The sequence below is a fragment of the Cucumis melo genome, chromosome 2 (assembly GCF_025177605.1).
Source record: "Cucumis melo cultivar AY chromosome 2, USDA_Cmelo_AY_1.0, whole genome shotgun sequence".
Classification (NCBI taxonomy): domain Eukaryota; kingdom Viridiplantae; phylum Streptophyta; class Magnoliopsida; order Cucurbitales; family Cucurbitaceae; genus Cucumis; species Cucumis melo.
In genome coordinates, this window is record NC_066858.1 from 11,170,558 (window position 1) to 11,190,030 (window position 19,473).

The 19,473-nt window shown below is 35.2% G+C and overlaps 1 protein-coding gene across 20 annotated transcripts; it reads right to left on the reverse strand.

Moving 5' to 3' along the window:
- Nucleotides 1–2,818: 2,818 nt before the first annotated feature.
- On the reverse strand, nt 2,819–18,451 carry LOC103487241 (pentatricopeptide repeat-containing protein At4g32450, mitochondrial-like). Of its 20 annotated transcripts, none has more exons than XR_007819022.1 (5): nt 18,204–18,435; nt 15,321–17,595; nt 14,452–14,734; nt 11,443–11,537; nt 6,791–7,194 (listed from the first exon to the last, which is right to left on the reverse strand). XR_007819022.1 is itself a non-coding variant. In XM_051081466.1 (3 exons), exon 2 carries the CDS (start codon nt 17,582–17,584, stop codon nt 15,338–15,340), a length of 2,247 nt encoding a protein of 748 aa, XP_050937423.1. In that variant the 5' UTR covers nt 17,585–17,595; nt 18,204–18,435; the 3' UTR covers nt 2,819–3,160; nt 15,321–15,337. The 20 variants fall into 20 exon arrangements, 9 of the variants coding, with proteins under 9 accessions (XP_050937423.1, XP_050937422.1, XP_050937425.1 ...); XR_007819019.1 differs by lacking the exon at nt 6,791–7,194 and adding an exon at nt 7,760–8,080; XR_007819020.1 differs by lacking the exon at nt 6,791–7,194 and adding an exon at nt 7,760–8,127.
- Between the last annotated feature and the right edge of the window lie 1,022 nt (nt 18,452–19,473).

Genomic DNA, 19,473 nt, shown 5'->3' on the forward strand with positions numbered 1-19,473 from the left:
TATTTAAAGGTGGAAATTATTCAAAGTTTAATTCATTTTATTAAAGAAATAAATATGAAAACCTCATATAGAAAACGAAATGTTTAGAAACATAACTAAAGAAATAATTTATTTGGGCCCAAAATAAAATAATAAAAGAAATCATGAATTTAAAATAAAAATTAAATATTAACCGGCATATCATTCTAAAAACATCAAATCACACATAAGTTGGGGAAGTATCACTATAAAAAACTGAAGGTCTGCCGACACAGAAAGAGGCGTTGGAAAAAGGGACGTCGTAACAAAACATTTTTGCAACACCGTGAAGAAGGTGTCGACAGTAGGAAAGTATGGTGAGTCGCACAAATAACGTCAACAAAGGGTGCAACTTCCACGACGTCGAGCAAGGAGACGTCGTGAAAATGTTTAATTTAAATAATAATATAAAATTTTTACAATGTCTTGAATGTACGCGTCGTCGTCTCTCCCATAATTGTCGACGTTTCATACAACACGTCGTGAGAGGTCGACCTTTTGCTGACGTTTCTTTGATCGTGTTGGCAAAGATTGAACATTTAAAAATTCTGACCAACCATATCACAACGCCGAATTGCATTCATGAGAGGTTAAAACTCTACCGACGTGTGGTAGGTAATGTCGCAAGATGCATGACGTTTTGACTGCTTTTGATAGGATTCTCACGGCATCATAAGTGACTGCATTGGCAGTTCGTTACTAACTGACGACGTCGTAAGTGACGGTGTCGCGAGTTAGGAGATCTCCCGACATTTTCGTACTACGTCGGAAGATCCCCTGTCAATTTAGTTCTGCATTCACAGAACACAGATGCACGCGAAGAAGAAAATAGAAAAGAGCGAAGAGAAAGAAAGAAAAGAGAGGAGAGGATCGTTGTTGTCGCCTACTGTCGCCTACCATCCTCATGTCGTCGTTTATTCGGTTCGTCGTTTCTACCAGTAAAAACAGTGTATTTTATTCTTTTTTTTTCGTTTCACAAAAATATATATTAAATTGTATGTATAAACTATATATTGTATATTATATAAATTTTGTATGTGTATGTTAGGGAATAATGTATATTGTAGAATGTATAAAATTTAGTAAATTACATAAATAAATATCTTTGTAGTTTAAATTGTAAATGAAAATTGTTAGAGTTTTTTTAGTTATAATGTATATTTAATTGTTTAAGAACCAAATTCTACATGTGAATGAAATTTTACCAATCATAATATATTAAGGAATGATTATTATTGAAATTGTGATATTGATGAAAATTTTAAATGTATGATATCAATGAAATTGAAGAATTTGAATCTTTTTATTGATGTGTTGTGGCTATCCTACAGTTATAGTAACCTGTTTATTATTTGTGAACATGAGTTGTTTGTTAGAAGTAGGAGTGCGTTTGTTTAGTTAGAATTATGGTTGCCCTTAGTGCAAGATAATTACACGTATTTATGTTCTAGGTGTTTAACGATGGACAAGAGTTTGATGAACATTAGGAATAAGTTATCGATTGAGTATAGAGAGGGAGTTTTCAAATTCTTAGACATTATGAAGTATCACATCGATGAATGCGAACGGATAAGGTGTCCATGCAAGAGATGTATGAACCCTAATTAGGACTCATTAGAAGATATGGAAAGACATTTATTAACCATTTAAATGTGCCCCCTCCTACACATAATAGATGTACCAAGGAGAGCCAGTGAACTTGTATAAAGGTATAAAAAAAATTGAAGAAGGAACTAGTAGTGACCCTTTTTATGAATGAACTATCAGTGACCCCTTCCATATTGAAGGAACTAGTAGTAATCTGTTTTTTTAAGATAATGAAATGTTGGGAATGTTGCATGATTTACAAGAACCGATCGAACACGAAGAAGAAACAACGAAGAAAGTAGGTTTGAAGAATGACATGTCGTTCAATAGTGGTGTAGAAAAGGAGACGGCGAATATATTCGAGGAGTTATTAAACCAAGCTCGTCGTGAGACCTTGAGTGTTCGAAATTTTCATCCTCAACTTTTTGGTTACATTGATGCACATCAAGGTTCTTAACAGTTTGAGTAACAAGTCGTTTTACATGTTATTACAACTATTAAAACGTGCATTTTCAATGTGTAATACTATTATCCTTAGTTCTTTTTATAGTGCGGCAAGTTTAAGATCTCTATCACAAGAAGAGAAGCGCTAGATCCATTGGCACATATTGAACAATGTAAATAAAATTGCTGAGTACCACAAGTACGTATTTCCAATTCTAAATACTTCACTAGCGCTTTATGTTTTCTTAAGTTATAATCGTCACAAACTTCCAACAATGAACTTTAGGAAACACTTTAGGCTGATACATCGTCAGGCAAGCAGTGCTGTCGACTTTTCCAAAAGATATAAACAAGCGTTTCCTGATTGGTTTAAAGATCAGGTATGTATGTGGAGTACATAAAACTATTTAGAATTTCCCTAGTCTTATTTCACAAACATATATAGTGGTTAACAAAACAATTTCAAGTCATCAAAACGCATGAGAGGGACAACCTTTTGCATGATTTGTTTTCACTTGTGATGGGACCTTCACCTGACGTTCAATCCTACACTGGATGCATCATGGGTGAGGTATGATTTCACACAATAGATCACGATTTCCGACGCATAACACAAAATAGTGGAGTCATGGTAGTCGGTGAAAGTAATTCGAATTGAAGCAACGACAATAATTTTTACAGTATATTATAAGAAATTCTTTCCATGGCATATCAGATGGGCTACCGTGTTTGGCTATTGAACTGTAGATGGTTTGACACGAATAAGAACAAAAATCATAGAACACATGTGAAATTGAGGTACAAATCTATCAACACATCATGTTTTTTGTTTCCTAAAGAATTAGTCATTCTCACAATCTAGGCACATCAAGTTTTTTACTGATGGAAACTATACAATCGAAGCGGAATAAGGAACAAAACTTTACCCTAATTGCAACTAACTAATTAGTGATTAACATGCATAAACTTACCCTAATTAAATAAAATTAGCATTTATAGAAATCATACCTTTGTAGCTTTCGAAAATCTCGAAATCTCCTCACGAACTTGAACCAGGACCACCATTAGAATTGACTCGCTAATCTTTGGACTTACAACCGAGTTATGTGACCTGATCAGGTGATGGAAAAATGAAAGAGAGATGGAAATTTGAGGTGGTTGAGAGATTTTTTTAAATACTTTTGTAAAACAAAATTATTCAAGAGTGGCAAAAGTTTTTTCAAAATTGAAAAAGCACCTATTTATAAGCAAATTACATGAGAAAATGCATGTTATTAGTTTATAAAATCTCAACGCCTAATATTCCACTAACATTTTTACTGGAACTTAGTAGGTTATGTGTCTACATCTCATGTAGCCATTTATCCCACTAAGTGTTACTGAGATAATCCAACAATTTTGTTGGATTTTCCCACTAACTTAGTCTAAGGGCATTTTGGTCATTTGACCATTAAAGTCAAAGTCAAACTTTGATTTTTTAAGTCAAGCTTTGACTTTTTTAAGTCAAAAGTCCATAATTTGACTTTTTACTATTTTGAATATAAAGCCGATCAAAGTTTGACTTTTCAAAGTCAAAAGTCAACATTTTGACTTTTACAACTTTGATCATTTCCATCAATTTCGAGCTTTTGAATATGAATCCATATTCATATTTTTAATATTTAAGTCACATTTAAACATAAAGCTCTATCAAACATATATAACTGACGGCTATATCAAATATATTTATCGGTTTCTCTCTTTTTACCTAATTCGAACAATTCAAATCATTCCAACATATTATTCTAAGTTAATTCCGTATGAGCTAACAGGAGAATCTAATTGACATGTAGATCACGGACTCCAACAATCTGAGATTAACTGGTTTGACGTTTTTAGACCGAGTTAATCAACATTCGTTAACTAACAGGTCATTCCACTAAAGTCCCGTAGTTGCACTCTCCTCACCATAGATATATTTATGTCCATATGTTATAATCATAATCAGTAAGTTAATCCTTCATAGGTTATTCGTAACCTCGACTGGGTCAAAATACCGTTTTAGCCCTGAGATTACATTTTGTTCCTTAAGTCCTACTGTTCCACTATTAAACAATTGGTTTAAGGTTCAACCCATAAACCGGATCCCTCCTAGGCCAATGAGAGGATGGGGCCCTTTGTTCAAGATCTGGATTCAATCCTCAAGGGAACAACTTATCTACTAACCCTAAAGGTGGGTAGGAGTAGATTCCATCTTACATTTATGTCCCTAGCTATCCACCCGATCTTACCCCTGAAATGGAAGGCTTGTTGGCCAGCATCGTTGAACTGCTCTCACCCATGAAGATCTAAGAATAATATCGTTTGAACATAAGTTCATAGTTAGCTGAGGATTAAGATTAAATTACTTAGGTCATCAATAATCAAAATAGTCAGTTTTATATAGTCAACGGTGTTATAACTTAAAATGACTATTTCATGGTTCCAGTCTTATGTAAACTCTTTACATAGGATGCTTCCACTTTCATGTCTCTACATAAACGATTTAGGATCACATCGTTTGTACTAACTACAAAGTGGTTACATCCATGGCTTCCAAAATAAGGTGCACAACCTTATTAATACGCTATAAACTATTTGGGCTATATACTCAAACTTGATCCACGTTTATGTCTCTACATAAAGTTTAAGTCTACACTACATAGCCTCTCAACCTTAGTTTATTTGATTCAAGATTATTGTATTCTAATTTCACTAATAGGTCTTCAATAACCAATTTATTAAATAGAATATAATTTAATTACAAACTACGAGTTTTATGATATAAATTCCAACATTTACATCGACGATCCAAAAAATTGTGTCAATCGAAAAGTTGTTAATGTGGTCCAAAACAAATGAATATGGGATGTAACCGAAGTGGATGATGTTGAGGATCAACAACTAAGTGTACCTGAAATTGTTGTCCATCATCGTGTCACTGATCACGTTGAGAACGACACCCTGTGCAGAGTCGACGTTGATCTTATAGTGGTGAAAAGACCGATCGTGCGTCATGTCATTAACGACTTCATCTGGTTAGTCATGATTACATAAACAATTATTTATGCATAAGTCTTTTTGTTACGTTTATGAAATTATTCTATTTTCCTAAATGCCTCCTAACCTACTGCTCCCACTCCTAGGAAACGACAACACTTTAGGAACCTGGAGTTGGAAAGATATGTTACACAAAATGGGAAGATCCCCATATCTATCGCTCTAGGCCAGGACATGCCTATCTCGCCACACGCTGTTTGCTTTAATAATACCATCAACATGTTAACACGAGATACTTTTCCAATTTGCTTTCTTAAGTGGGCTGATGTGACACCAGAGTACATCGAGCTCGTTAAGGACAGTTTACAGGTAAATTTTTAAATCACCCGTACATATATGTTACCTATACGTATATACATATACTCAATCCTAATACACACGTACTTTTCTTTTACAACAATGGTTCGTAATGGATTTCACTGATCCAACACTTACTCGATTTGTTGAGCATCAAGTGCTCACCATGTGGAAGGAGTTCAGGGGGTAAAACTATTGCCATTTCAAGAAGTTTGATGATCCTGAACAGGCTCGTACCAACCCACCCCCCAGATTGAGCAATCAAGTGCAAGATTGACACTTCCTCTACGATCACTACCTCATTCGACAATTTCAGGTGATTTAGTACTTTTAATATTATCAAATGGTACTTCATTTGTTTTTTTATGTAACATTTTGATTGTTTGCATGTAGGAGCAATCGTCGATGAATAGAGCTGCTAGAGCAAGGCAGCCCTACAACCACAGTAGCAACGTCAAGTCGTTTCTACACAACCACAACACGAGCTTGCTGAACAACGAGGTCATCCGATCGACCGTGTGAAGTTATTAAGGGAAACACATGCTCGGGGTGGCTTGTTCGTTTCGCACGCAGCTGCAAATGCGCATGTAAGTTTATAAGCTATTATTTATCTTGTTTCACATAAAAGTTGATTTACATGTTTTACTTAATTAATAAAAAATTTACTTGCAGAATCAAATGTTGGAACTCCAATCTCAGCCTACTCTAGAGGGTTCTCAATCACTCTCTAGAGGCGAAATATGCGAAACCGTTTTGGGTAGACGACTAGACTATTCAAAAGGTCTTGGTTGAGGTCTCAAGCCAAAATTCTGACATGGTGCTGGCAGTTCTTCATCTACATCTGTCGAGCGAGAGCTGACCCACATCATGGAGGTTAATGAGTTGCTAAAAAATCGTCTTGAGGTTGTAGAAGAAGAGAGTAACAGGAAGCACGAAGAAAGTATTCGCTTGATAAAAGCACAGACTCGACAGATGAAAGAAATGAGGCAAATGATTGAAGACCTCTCCTAGGCTTCGAGAAAACCTTGATTTCATTGAGGTACGTAATTTTTAACTTTTACGCTCTTTAATTTCATATTATTGGTGATATATATTTAAACTTAATTTCGTATCATTGTAGGTTCGAAGGCGTAGGGAACTTTCATGGGACACTAGCATAGATTATGTGCTTAGTTTTCTACTTTTAGTTTAAGCTTTTCGTTTTCATTATGTATGTAATTTATAAACTACAAACGTGTATTTTTGAATCATTTTTAATATAAATTTCATTTGGTATTTCATTATATTTATGTTTATTGTTTTTAGTATTTGAATGAATTTAAATCGAATTCGATTTCAATTTGTAAAAAAAATATTAAAATTAAAGTTAAATAAAAGAAAATTTTTTAAAAAAATATTATAATAAAGATTTCACAACACATATTATGCGTTGCAATTGGTCTTTCTGACGACGCGGCATCGTTAGGTCTGCCGACGTTGCGTCGGTGGTTCATGTACGTAGACATACTTGACAACATCGACAGTAACCTATTTGCGACGTCGCTACTAAACATCGACAGTTCCCCAATGCCAACGTGTTGACCATGTCAGCAAACACTGCATCAGTAGTAACCCTTTGCCAACGCCAGCCTATTAGCGCATCAGAAGAGCCTCTCACAATGTTCTTGCCGGCATCCATTTCCACACGTCGACATAGCCTCTCCCGACACATTCTTGGCTTTTGCCAACGTATCTCTGCGTCGGCCTGCCCCCTTCTTGTAGTGTATCGACCTTGATAATATCAATGGCAAGGGATATTTTCAAAATATAGCAAATTTAATCAATTTATTTACAAATATAGCAAAATTTTACTTTCTAGGTTACGATAGACCTATATAACATCTATCTCTTTAGTGATTTAGTGATAAACATTGATAAATATCTATCTAGGTTTATAACAACCTATCACTAATAAAAAGAAAAAGTGTTTTATATTTTAAAATATTTTCGACCATTAGAAAATTTCTTAAAAATTAAGATAATTTGAACAAGGGAACAGATGATAAATATGACAGAATTATTTACAATAATAGAAAAAAAAATCTAATCATGTCTATTTCTCTTCCTTTTCAATGTTTCCAGTTGAATTAGCCTCTTTTTCATTGATCAACCAAGAAAGAAAGCACAAATTTTCCCACCAAAAGATTCTCCATCCGAAGCTGTATTGAACTGCTTGGAGGGATATAATGATAATCTGCATGATATGTTTTGTTCACTAACATATGTGTGGTTTTGACGGCTTTGGATCAATAGAAATTTGATAGAATCAATCCAGATAAATAAATGAAAACAGAACTAAATAGAATTGGACCAATATTATTGGGAAAAAAAATATAAATCTTTCGGTTCAACTTAGTTTAGTTTAGACTACTGGTTTGATTCAATTTTGTATAACCCTATTTCTCTTGCCAACTTCAACAACAAAATTGGAGAAATCCTAAAAGTTACTACATTACTAAGTAAATAAAGAGATGTCAAGAAATAATGGCCGCAATTTATGAAGAATAAATTAGCTTTTTATCAGATCTCTAAGCATAAGCCATCGGCGGTTTGTTCCATATATTCTCAAACATTCATCTCCTTCAAGTGTGGGTGACTTTGCCAGGGAATGGTGATTCTACAAGGCCAGAGGAAGGTGAGACACGTCAGAGACATGGAAAGTGCCTAATAAAACAGGTTGTGAACAAGAATGCATGTATTATAAACAAGATCAATGAGGTGATTATAAGGTTTAGGGACCACTATTTTGTTAATAAACTATGATCAACTTGAAGAGCATCTTTTAAACTTTTGTTAATAAACTATGATCAACTTGAAGAGCATCTTTTAAACTTTTATTTTGAAAAATAGTAAGATGTGTTTAGGTTAGGAAAAATAGCAAAACTAATTTAAATTTAATTAAGTACTAATTGTTAGATTAAAAAATGTCCCAAATTGTATCTACAATCAATTTATTAAAAAAATTATTTTTCAAAATGATCACCTAGAATTTTTTGTATTTAAAATGTTTATTCCAAGAAAATAAGATTCGACTCATATTTATCCTAAAAAGTTCTACTATTTCTCTATTCCAAATGCACCGCTAAATGGATCGAATAACACATCTCCCCAAAATGTTTCCCTTCAGATAAATTTTTTTGCTATTGAGCCCTTCAACTTCAAGCATCCAACTATCAATCTTGCTAGGAAGACAGAAATCCAAATTGAAAATTCTGAACAACAATGACCAACCTATCATAACAAAGTCACAATACAGGAATAAGTGGTCCAAGGTCTCCTTATTATTAAAACAAAGGCAACACAGATGGGCTGAGAGTAGTACGTTGAAACTTTCTTTGGAGCTTTATCATGAGTGCTAAGACTTCTATAAGCTAGGGACCATAAGAAGAATTTAACCTTTTTTGGGATTTTAATCTTCCAAATGGTGCACACCAAGGGTAAGCCAATAGTGGGAGATCTTTTAGTTAAGAAAGGTCGACTTCGTAGTGAAATTTCTAGAAGCATTGAGCTTTGAATTAAGACTATTGTGATCACCTATCATAACTCACGAATGAAGAAATTCCAAAATAGCAGCCACATTGCCAAATTCACTATCTGACACATTTCTTCTAAGACCCAAATTCCATGAATGACTAACGGTTCAGCAACAATCCGTAACAAAAGCATCCTTATTTAGAGATAAGGAGAAAATATTAGGAAATTTCTACGAAAGGGGTTGAGCCTTGCACCAACTATCCTTCCAAAATCTGATATTTTTCCCATCTCCTAGCAAAAGAGCCACAAATTTAAAGTCTCCTTATGTTTCAAAATACCAGCCCACGGTCTATTAGACCTTCCCTTGTTCAGCGCATTAGTAGACCAATCATTCTCCTCCAAGCTGTAAATGGCCACAATTATACACCTCAACATAATATTGTCTTCCTTACAGAACCTCCACAACCATTTTGTGAGAAGAACAATGTTCTTTTGTCGAAGGGACCCAAATCCATGACCACCGTAGCAGATTAGGCAGGAAGTAGTGCCCCACTTAACAAGGTGGGCAGCCGGCTTAATTGACCCCCAATCCAAACAAAATCCCTGGTCATCTTTTCCATTCTATTGATGAAGCCACTTGAGGCTTGCATAAGAAAGAACATGTAGCAAGGAAGGCTATTTAACACCGACTGTGCAAGGGTCAATCTACCACTTTTGGAGAGGAAAAGGCAAACTTCCTAGATTTTGTAGTTTCTAAACATGGAGTGGAAGTTGATTTTGAGAAGGTTAAAGCAATTAGGGTGTGACCTACACTTAAGAATGCGAATGAAATTAGAAGTTTTCATGGCTTAGCTGTCTTTTACAGGAGGTTCATTAGGGTTTTAGTTCCATAGCTACACCACTTAAACTTATTAAAAAGAACGTAAAGTTTGAGAAGGAGCAATCCCAAGAACATGCCTTCAATGATTTGAAAGATAAGATATGTAATGTGTCTTTACTTGTCTTACCTAATTTCGAACTAACATTTGAAATTAAGTGTGATGCCAATGGAATAGGAACTGAAGCTAATGCAGGATCAAAGCCTGTTGATGTACTTCAGTGAGAAGTTGAATAGGGTTGCCCTAAATTATCCTACATATGACAATGAACTTTATGCCTAGTGAGAGCACTACAAACTTGGCAACATTACTTGTAGCTAGAAGAATTTGTTATCCATACTGACCACTAGAGCTAACAACACCTAAAGGGCCAACAAAAGTTCAATCGGAGACATGCAAAATGGTTGAAGTTCATTGAAACTTTTCCTTACGTTATACGGTGTAAGAAAGGTAAAGAAAATGTAGTTGCAGAAATGCTATCTAGAAGGTATGTCTTACTAAACATCCTTCACACTAGGTTGTTTGGATTTGAACATATTAAAGTATTGTTTTCACAAGACACTTATTTTGCACCTATTGTTGAAAATCTCAAGCAAAAATGTGTTGTGCCTAATTATATGTTGTTTGATGGATTTCTATTTATGAAGACTAAGTTTTGTATTCTCAATTGTTCTATTCGAAAGTTTTTAGTTAAAAGGGCACATGAGAGCTTAAGGGATCGCTAAATCATATGACATGTTGAGTGAACCTTTTTATTGGCTTAGAATGAGACATGATGTACATAAGGTGTGTGAGAGATCTATTCCATGTTGAGAAGCTAAGTTTAAAGTCTAAACCACATGGATATGGTTAGGTATTTCAATAGATTTTGTGTTGGGTAACCTCGATTTAAGAGGGGAAGGATAGCATTTTTGTGATAGTTGACAAATTTAGCAAAATGGCTAATTTATTGCATCTAATAAAACTAATGAAGCTAAACATGTGCCCGACTTGCTCTTTAAAGATGTAGTTAAATTGCATGGCATTCCTAAAAGCATCGTTAGTGATAGAATGTGAAATTCTTCGGTCATTTTCTGAAAATACTTTGGGAAAAACTTGGTAGTAAGTTAGGCACTCCACTACATGTCATCCTTAGACTGATGAACAAATTGAAGTAGTCAATAGGACGAAGATGACTATACTTAGGGCTCTAATAGATAAAAATACCAAAACTTGGGAGGATGTTCTACCATTTATAAATTTTGCATACAACAGGGTTGTTTATATTGTCACTAAATGTTTACCGTTTGAGATTATGTATGGTTTTAACCCTTTAGTACCTATTGACTTGTTGCCTTTTCCTTCTAATGAGGTGGTAAATTTTCAAGCTGTTGAGAAGCCCAACACCATTTGAGAGCTCCATAAAGAGGTTAAGAAAAGGATTGAGAAACAAAATGCCAAGATTGGGGAGAAGATTAACCAACATCGAAAGCCCATTATATTTAAGGAAGGAGATTTGGTTTGGGTCCACCTTCGGATGGAAAGATTTCCACATCGACGAGATTCAAAGTTAAACCCAAAAGGAGGACCTTTTCAAGTGATGGAAAAAAATCGATCACAATGCCTACAAGATTGATTTTAAAGGTACCTTAACTCCTTTTGATGCAAATAACAAGCTTGATTTGAGGACGAATCCTTCGAAAAGGGGAGAAGATGATATGAACTAGAACGCCCTAGTGTTACCTCCGAGATCCATTACATGTTCAAGAGCCAAAAAAAAAACAATCAATTAGTAGTGAATTCTCATATTCAAGAGGAGGTTAATTCAATTGTGCTGATTTGAAAGCAGCAATTGATCAGAAGATTTATAATTGGAATCAATTGAAGCTACAAGATTGAACCAACTTAGCTTGGTAATTTATTTTCTTTGCAAAAACCTACTTAATTTTGGGCTTTTATTATTACCCATATATGTTTATTTGAGTTTTGCATTCATTTGATTTAGGGGTAGAATGGATTTTTTACGTCCTTTTTAGTGCAATGGGTTGAGTTTAAAGTAGAGAAACAAAATACAGCACATTAGTTTTTTATCTTTGAAGATTTAGGGTTTTCTATTGATAAAAATTCTCTAGTAGATGACGGAACCCCATCACTATTATTTTGCAATTTTAGACTCAAGGTTGCATGCCAAGAAAATTCAAATAAGTTTGATTGCGTTGCTTGTAGAGTTTTCGTATTTGGAGTGAGAAACTAGTTTTCCTTGTCTCTTGATTTTCAATCAAAGGGTAATCCAAATCTAATCCATTCCCTTGGGTTGTTGTCAAACTGATTGGGGGTTTTAGAATTTGATATAAGGGGTTCATCAATTGAGTTCTTAATTTTCAAATTCAAAGGTTTTCATATCAATTCTTCAACAACTTTCAAATCATCTTTCTAGTCTTCATCCAATTAAAAAAAAAACCATAAGGTCTGCTTCTAGAGACTCTGAAAGCGACATTCCCTCGTTTCCTTCCAAAATTTTCGCTACTCACACTAAAAGGAGAATCGAATGTTATCTTGCACTTCTTTTTGGATGGAATGGCTGGAGTATGGCATAAAGTGCTTCTCAAGAGTTTCACCTTTGAATTAGGCATTAGAAAACTAGAGTATTCAAAGGCATGAAGATTAAAGGATTGAGAATATGACCTTGAGAATCTAACCTATTAACTTGAGAGAGCTTGAATTTTAGCACAATTAGCTTCTAAGACATCAGGATTCTACTTAGGAATCAACTTCTTCTTAAGGAGTCTCCTTCCAGTGGTTTCCTTCTATATCTTTCTTCTAAACAAAATGCTTCTGAAAAGGCTCGAATAAGTGTGGGAAATTTCTCACTTTTGGTTGGCACTTGATACTTTTTCTAGATGCAACTCTGATCGAGGAAGAAGTTGAAGATGAAGTATTCAAAAGCAAGGAAGCAGACGAGGAACTCTTTGAATTTTTTCCATACAAAGGGCTGCAGAGTTTTGAAACATTAAGTATGGTATATACTAAAAGCTTAGAAGAAGCATGGGACAACTCTCTGCAAATGGAGGAACTTGGAAGGACTGTTGAGCTGCCTTTGATGATAAAAAAATAGATTGTCTCATTTAAATTTTCGTTTACAACAAAGTTAACTCTCAAACTCTTATTGGGCTCCAAATATGACTCAGTTGCCGTTTCATTAAAGACATGAATGAGTCTTGGAATTTCATTGGACAAAACAGTTGACACAACTGGAACTTTCTCTTTCTTCTTTAAAATCACCTTTTTGGTTTCCTCTTGTTTGTCGCCAACAGATTTGAATTTCTTTTCCAAATTTAGTGCAGCTGGCTGAACATTATATTTCCTCGTTAAGTGAACCTTATCAGAAACCTTAGACGTGTTCACATTAACCCCTAGAAATGCTTGATGCTTGGATATCTTCTCCAGCACTGTCGAAGATGCCAAAAGATGATCTATGATGCTTGGTACTTCAAAAGGATTTCTTCAGTAAGGTGGGAGGTGGGAGCGATTGGATTGAGTTTAAAAAATATTTAAAGAACGTATTTTCTTCATCGACCATAACATGATGTAGCCTCTGCAAACCGAGAGGATCAGAAAAATCTTTAAGGAATAAAATAACTTTTGTGATCTAAGGAGGCTCCATAACTTCAATGTCTCCATAATTTAGAAAAATGTTTCCTCTAGAGTAATCATTTATTTCTATCGTGGTAGGCATAAATCCACAAATATTCTCTTTGACTTTATCCTTGTTTCAGAGCAATTAATCCCATTAAGTGTTTCTAAGGTAATATCCTCCAATCCACCAAATTGATCTCCAATAGCTTCAAAAGTCTTCTTAATCCAGACCATCATGGGTTGGCCTAGTGGTAAAAGTTAAGACACATTCTCAATAAATAAGAAGTCGTGGGTTCAATCCAAGGTGGCGAGCACCTAGAAATTAATTTTCTATAAGTTTCCTTGACACCCAAATTAGATTAGTCGAAGTGCACGTAAACTGGCTCAAACACTCTTTAAGTTTATCCCATTTCTCAAACAAAAGATGGGAATGTGCAGAGCCTACCTCATCCATTTCCTGACTTGCTAAGGCACGTTTGAAGCTAGATTACTCTACCAAACCATATATCCACGTTTCATTTAAAAGCTTTTAATCATTTTAAGTAAGTTTAGCCAACCCTGCTTCGACTAGCCTAAAGAAACATGAACGAAATATCTCCCACCTTTCTTCGACCAAACAGTATATCTCATTATCCACCCTGCCTACGTTGAACTTTAGGAGGCTTGTTCTCCCGAACTTATCTCTACCATTTTGGAGAATGAACTCATTTTCAACTCTTCAAATAAGATCCACAATGGTTTCCATGAACGAAGTCAATTGAGACTTCCGTGTCTTCAAGATTCTCTGAACTTCAATGTCTTTAGCTAGAAAAAAAATCATTCTCGGACCAGATACAATAAGGGGAGTTAAGTATTCTAGAGCTTTCCACTTCCATTCGAGCAGTATGGTGAAGGAGAGAGGGAAACAGAAAATAGAACAAAGGTTTTGGAGGCCAGAGAAGATATCGGCCGGAGAAGGGAGGACAAAAGAAAGAATAGAGGAGAGGTAGGAGATAGGAGAGAGGAGAGAGATAAAACTTACCTTTTTAAATTGCTATTTTCTCAAGGCAAAGAACTAGCTTGTTTCAAGGAAACAGCTGGTTTTGTCTATTTGTTGTGTTGTTGGTTCCAAAAGTAGATGTTGCTCAAGTTGCAAAGTCTGAACCATTTTGGGAGAACCGGATTTGTGTGCCAAGGTTTTGCTCTCGGCAGTTTGTTTTGACTTCTGTGGGAGCTCAAAAGAAAGCTGCCGTTGGGAGTTTAAGATTTCGAAACGTTCAGTTGTTGACATCATAATGTGATGTTGTAGTCTTTGGTAACTTTTTCTGCACAATCAAGCGTTAGTATGGTTTGCTATAGTCAGCAGTAGGGGTTTATAAATTCACCTTGATGAAGCCTTTTAGAAGGACAAATCCACCCTAAATAAAATTTGAGAATCATCCCCTTTTCAGAAAAAGAAAAATAGAAAGAGAAAGAAGAAAGAGGTTTTTCAAAGTTTAGCAAAACTTTAAACATGGATTTCCTAACTTCTAATTGAAAAAGAAATATAGACTTCAATGAACAAGATATTATTTAAAGTTGAAGTCTAGCCAATCTTTGAACAAGATGCAAATACAACAATGAAATGAGAATTATTCTCTTCATTATATCAATGGAAGGTCTTGTTTTCTTTTTAAAAATGAAACAAGAATTAAGTCCATGAATTTAAATACGACTAAAATGAAGGCCAGCAAATATACAGGACAATTTTCATGACATTACAATATACAACATAAAATTCAACCGGAATGTCATTTGTTGTCATTAACGAGAAGAAGGTCTATAAACTAGAGCAATTTGTGAACATGTCCAAACCAGACGAAAACTTAAGTATTAAAAAGAAAAGCAAGTAGAGAAAAAAGATAGGCATACCTCAACTTCCATTTTCTTCACCAATAATCACGGCAGGAGCATAATCCATCTTTAAAATGGTGAAATCTCTTAGCATCGCGGATGATGAGTTCTCGACCCACAATTTTCGAAATTATCTTTAGTGCACTATGGCAATCACCACAAACACGAAGGTTCTTAATTACTCTTATGGGTGACCGGGCTGAGCTACTGATTAGACCATATGCAACAGCAAGTCTCTCACTATGACCAAGTAGAGCATCATTTTTGGCTTCCTGATCTATATCATGGAGTACAAAACGAGTCTCTGGTATGTAACCAGCCTCCTTCATTTGTTCCCTCAAACCCCTAAGCAAGGTATAGATCCTGTCATTCTCAGGATGAGAAGTATCTCCAGCTCGATATTCATGTACTCGGCTCCTCACTTCTAAAAGATTCCGATTAGCTAATTTTTTCTTCTCTCTCTCTTTTTCAAGGTCAGAAGCTTTTATAGGTAGAAGGCCAGCTTTTGACTGCTCATTTAAGCGAGAAGGATCAAGATGCTCAACAAGCTCAAAGCAACGATCACCAAGTTCCATCAACCCATGAGCTCTAGCGATATTCATCATTGTTTCCCAAATGTCTACCCCAGGCTCCAATGGCATCTTTTCAATGAACTCCAAAGCTTCATCTACAAATCCTGTACTTCCAAGCATGTCTACTATACTAACATAATGATGCATGGAAGGAGTAATGCCATAATTCTTTGTCATTGATTCGAAGTGCAACATCCCCTCATCAACATCTCCCAAGACACTACATGCAGAGAAAACTCCAATAAACATTTTTCCATCAGGCCTCAACCCAGCTTTTTTGAACTCGTAAAAAAGATCAATAGCATCTTCTCCTAGGCCATTCTTCGCAAGCCACGTAATCATAGTATCCCAAGATGTTATGTTGCGGCTAGGCATTTTATTGAATATCGTATATGCATCATCCATGGAACCACATTTAGAGTACATCTCCAAAATTTTGTTATAGGTGCTAACTTTTACATGGGTTTGAGATTTTATTACATAATTACAAACAGCTTTGGCTTCTTCTAGGGACCTCGCTTCCCCACATGCATTCATCAAATCTAAATACCGAGATAGATCAACAGGAATATGTTGTTTCTCTAACACTTCCAAAATTTCCACAGCCTCCTTCAAGTTACCTTCCTTGCAAAATTCGTCAAGCTTCTCAAGGGGACCACCCTGCTGGCGATCCCTAGTCTTTCCAATTTCCTCATTAGCATTAACGTTGTATAATACCTGATTACCGATCATGTAGTTCTGATTAGTATCTGGGTTTGGCTGATATTGTTCAACACTAGAACCTTGATGATATTGTCCCTGTGGATATTGCTGAGGAATAGAGTTTTGCTCATACTGTCTAGAGAGTGGTATGTGATTGTTTGGTCCTGACATAGGATTGTGATGTTTTAGGCCAGTGCCATGTAAATATTGTTTGGATTCTCTCCACGTGCCCCATGAATTCTGTCCAGAAATCCCATAAATGTTTTGCTGTGTTGCTTCATTGCTATATCCATATCCATTATATGCAGAAAAAATTTCTCTAGGCCCGAGTTGATTATTCGGAGACGTAGACCTATCAACTTCACGAACTACATTATTACTGATTTCAACAAAATTTCTTGGAGTATTTCCGTTGTAACTATTATGATCTTGAGCCACCACTCCATTATAGCCATTTTCAATAAAATTACCATTTGGAGCCACTGGGCTGGTATGGTGAGTATTTTGATAGGTTTCTCTACAAGCCTCATGATGGTTCTCATTAAAGCCACAAGAATTAGGAGGCATTCCACTATAGTGTTGTCCATAAGATCTACTAGCAATTTCATGCATATGAGAAGTATTTGCAAAACTGCTACCAGGTTTTTGCCTATAAGCCGAACTAGTGGATGGCCTGTCCGGCCCCTGCAAGGAGTTTCCTGTATAAAACCCATCTAAAATGTCTTGATGAGGCCTAGATTGCAAACTAGTACTTTGGGCATGATGCTGATAGTAGCCAGGGCTTTGGTTGTAACTGCTAACAGATCCACCATGGGTTTGGTAACTCCGCAAAGAATTATCTGCATGATATCCATTATCATCCTGACACTCCTCTCTTTCAGAAGCAATACTTAAATTTCTTACTAGATTGAGGGCTTTGTGAGAGACTGAAGAGCTACATGAAGATCGTGCAGTATATAGTGCTATTAAGGAGCGTCTAGCAAGAATTGCCGCTTTCTTCTTACACATTAATTGTTCTGCTGTTGAAGAGAACCAAGAATAGTGTATGAGAAACTGTAGAAGAGAAAATCCAAAAAGATAGCTTGATCTACCGTTATACAAACATAGGAACAGCCAAAGGCAACCCTGAATGTTAAAAATGAAGAGGGAAAATCCATAAAACATTACATAAACATTAAAACAGGAACGGCAACATTACTCTAACTTTCAACTAACAGAACAAAAAAATTTTTTAAAAATAACCAAAAAAAGTAAACAAATCGATTACAAATATGAATATCCAAAGAAGAAAAAATAAACCCGCTCGGATAACAAGAATAACACTTCAACAACGAAAATTACAAAATTAAGGGCAATATCTCAAACTTTTGAAACCAGAAAGTCCAGAAACAATACAAGTTACCCATACAATGATATTTGTAAGTATTGAGGACATCGGTTTCCCCTTTCTAGGTCGTTAGTTAGTTAATTCACTCCCAATGGAGTTGGTAATCCTTGGACAAAGTTTTTGCTCGGATAAAAAAAACTTATGCATCCAAATAAGGATCCTAAGAGCTAGAATGAAACCATAAGAGAGCCCAAATGAAAACAGATGGTAAACAAGAAAACAAAAAGGAAAGTTCAATACCGGAAACGTGGACGCGGCCGGAGAAGGCACCGGCGATTGTTAAAACGGTGAGAAAATGAGGAGGTAGGGCAGTAGAGAGATGGAAAGAGAGAGGGTTGAGTAGCCGTGAAGCTGGAGAGAAGGCCGAGGGCGGCGGTCGCCAGCGGGAAGTGCAGGGCGAACGTACGCAGAATGGAGTGGTAAAATAAGTTTGGGAAATATTACGAAAAAATAGTCGACAAATTGGGGTGTGAACTTATTGGTTTGGTTAATGGAGAATGTTTATACCAACCCGAATTTTACCAATAAGTTCTTCAATACACATTCAACCAAATTTTTAAAATTCAGGTTCCATTGTCTGGTTATTTATTTAATTTTAAGTATATTTATTATTAACTTAAAATACTTAAAATTATCTCGCAACGTATTAATAACTAAAATTTTATATATAAAATTCAAACGTTAAACATCAAAATCCAACATATTTATTATAAATTTAAAAAAACTTCATAACAATATGAATGAGTTATAATAATTATAAGTTATAATATAGGTTAATTTTTTATAAATGTAACAAAATCCCAAAATATTTACAGCTCGTATAAAAAAAATAAAAAATCCATGAAACCGACTATTTTTTTAAATATTTCAAGTTTCGCTTTTGAATTTCGCACAATTCCAATTTCTTCCTTTTTTTCCTTCTTCTTCGTAGCAGTGTTCTTCTCTTCTTCTTCAGCAATTCTTTTTTAATATTTTTTGAAATCATGATCATTGTTTTACAATTATTCTTATTCTTTTTCAATATACTTATGCTATTATTATCTTTGTTTTCAATCCATCATCAATATTGTATTATTTTTTTCAAATATATCGTGGACATGATCGTTTACCACAGGGCTTTTCAAAACCATCGTTTATCATGAACTACACGATCGTGCATCACGAACTACACGATTGTTTACTAGGACTTTTCAAAACTATCGTTTATCATAAACTACTTGATTATATATCATAAACTACACAATCGTGTATCATCATGTACATAATCGTTTACTAGGGGTTTTTCAAAATCATCGTTTATCATAAACTAACAATCGTGTATCATGAACTACGCGGTCATGTATCATTTCCTACGTAATCGTGTATCATTTCCTACATAATCGTGTATCATGATTGTTTAGCAGAAAAATTACATGTACGTGTGTGGTCGGTGTTAATACTACCTAATAAGCAAATAATTGGCATTGGTTAGTTAAAACATATAATGAGTAACTTTCAAGCTAAATTTTCA

Excerpts from the sequence above, each read along its gene's own strand:
- LOC103487241 (XM_051081466.1), bottom strand. The coding sequence starts at position 17,584 with ATGTGTAAGAAGAAAGCGGCAATTCTTGCTAGACGCTCCTTAATAGCA.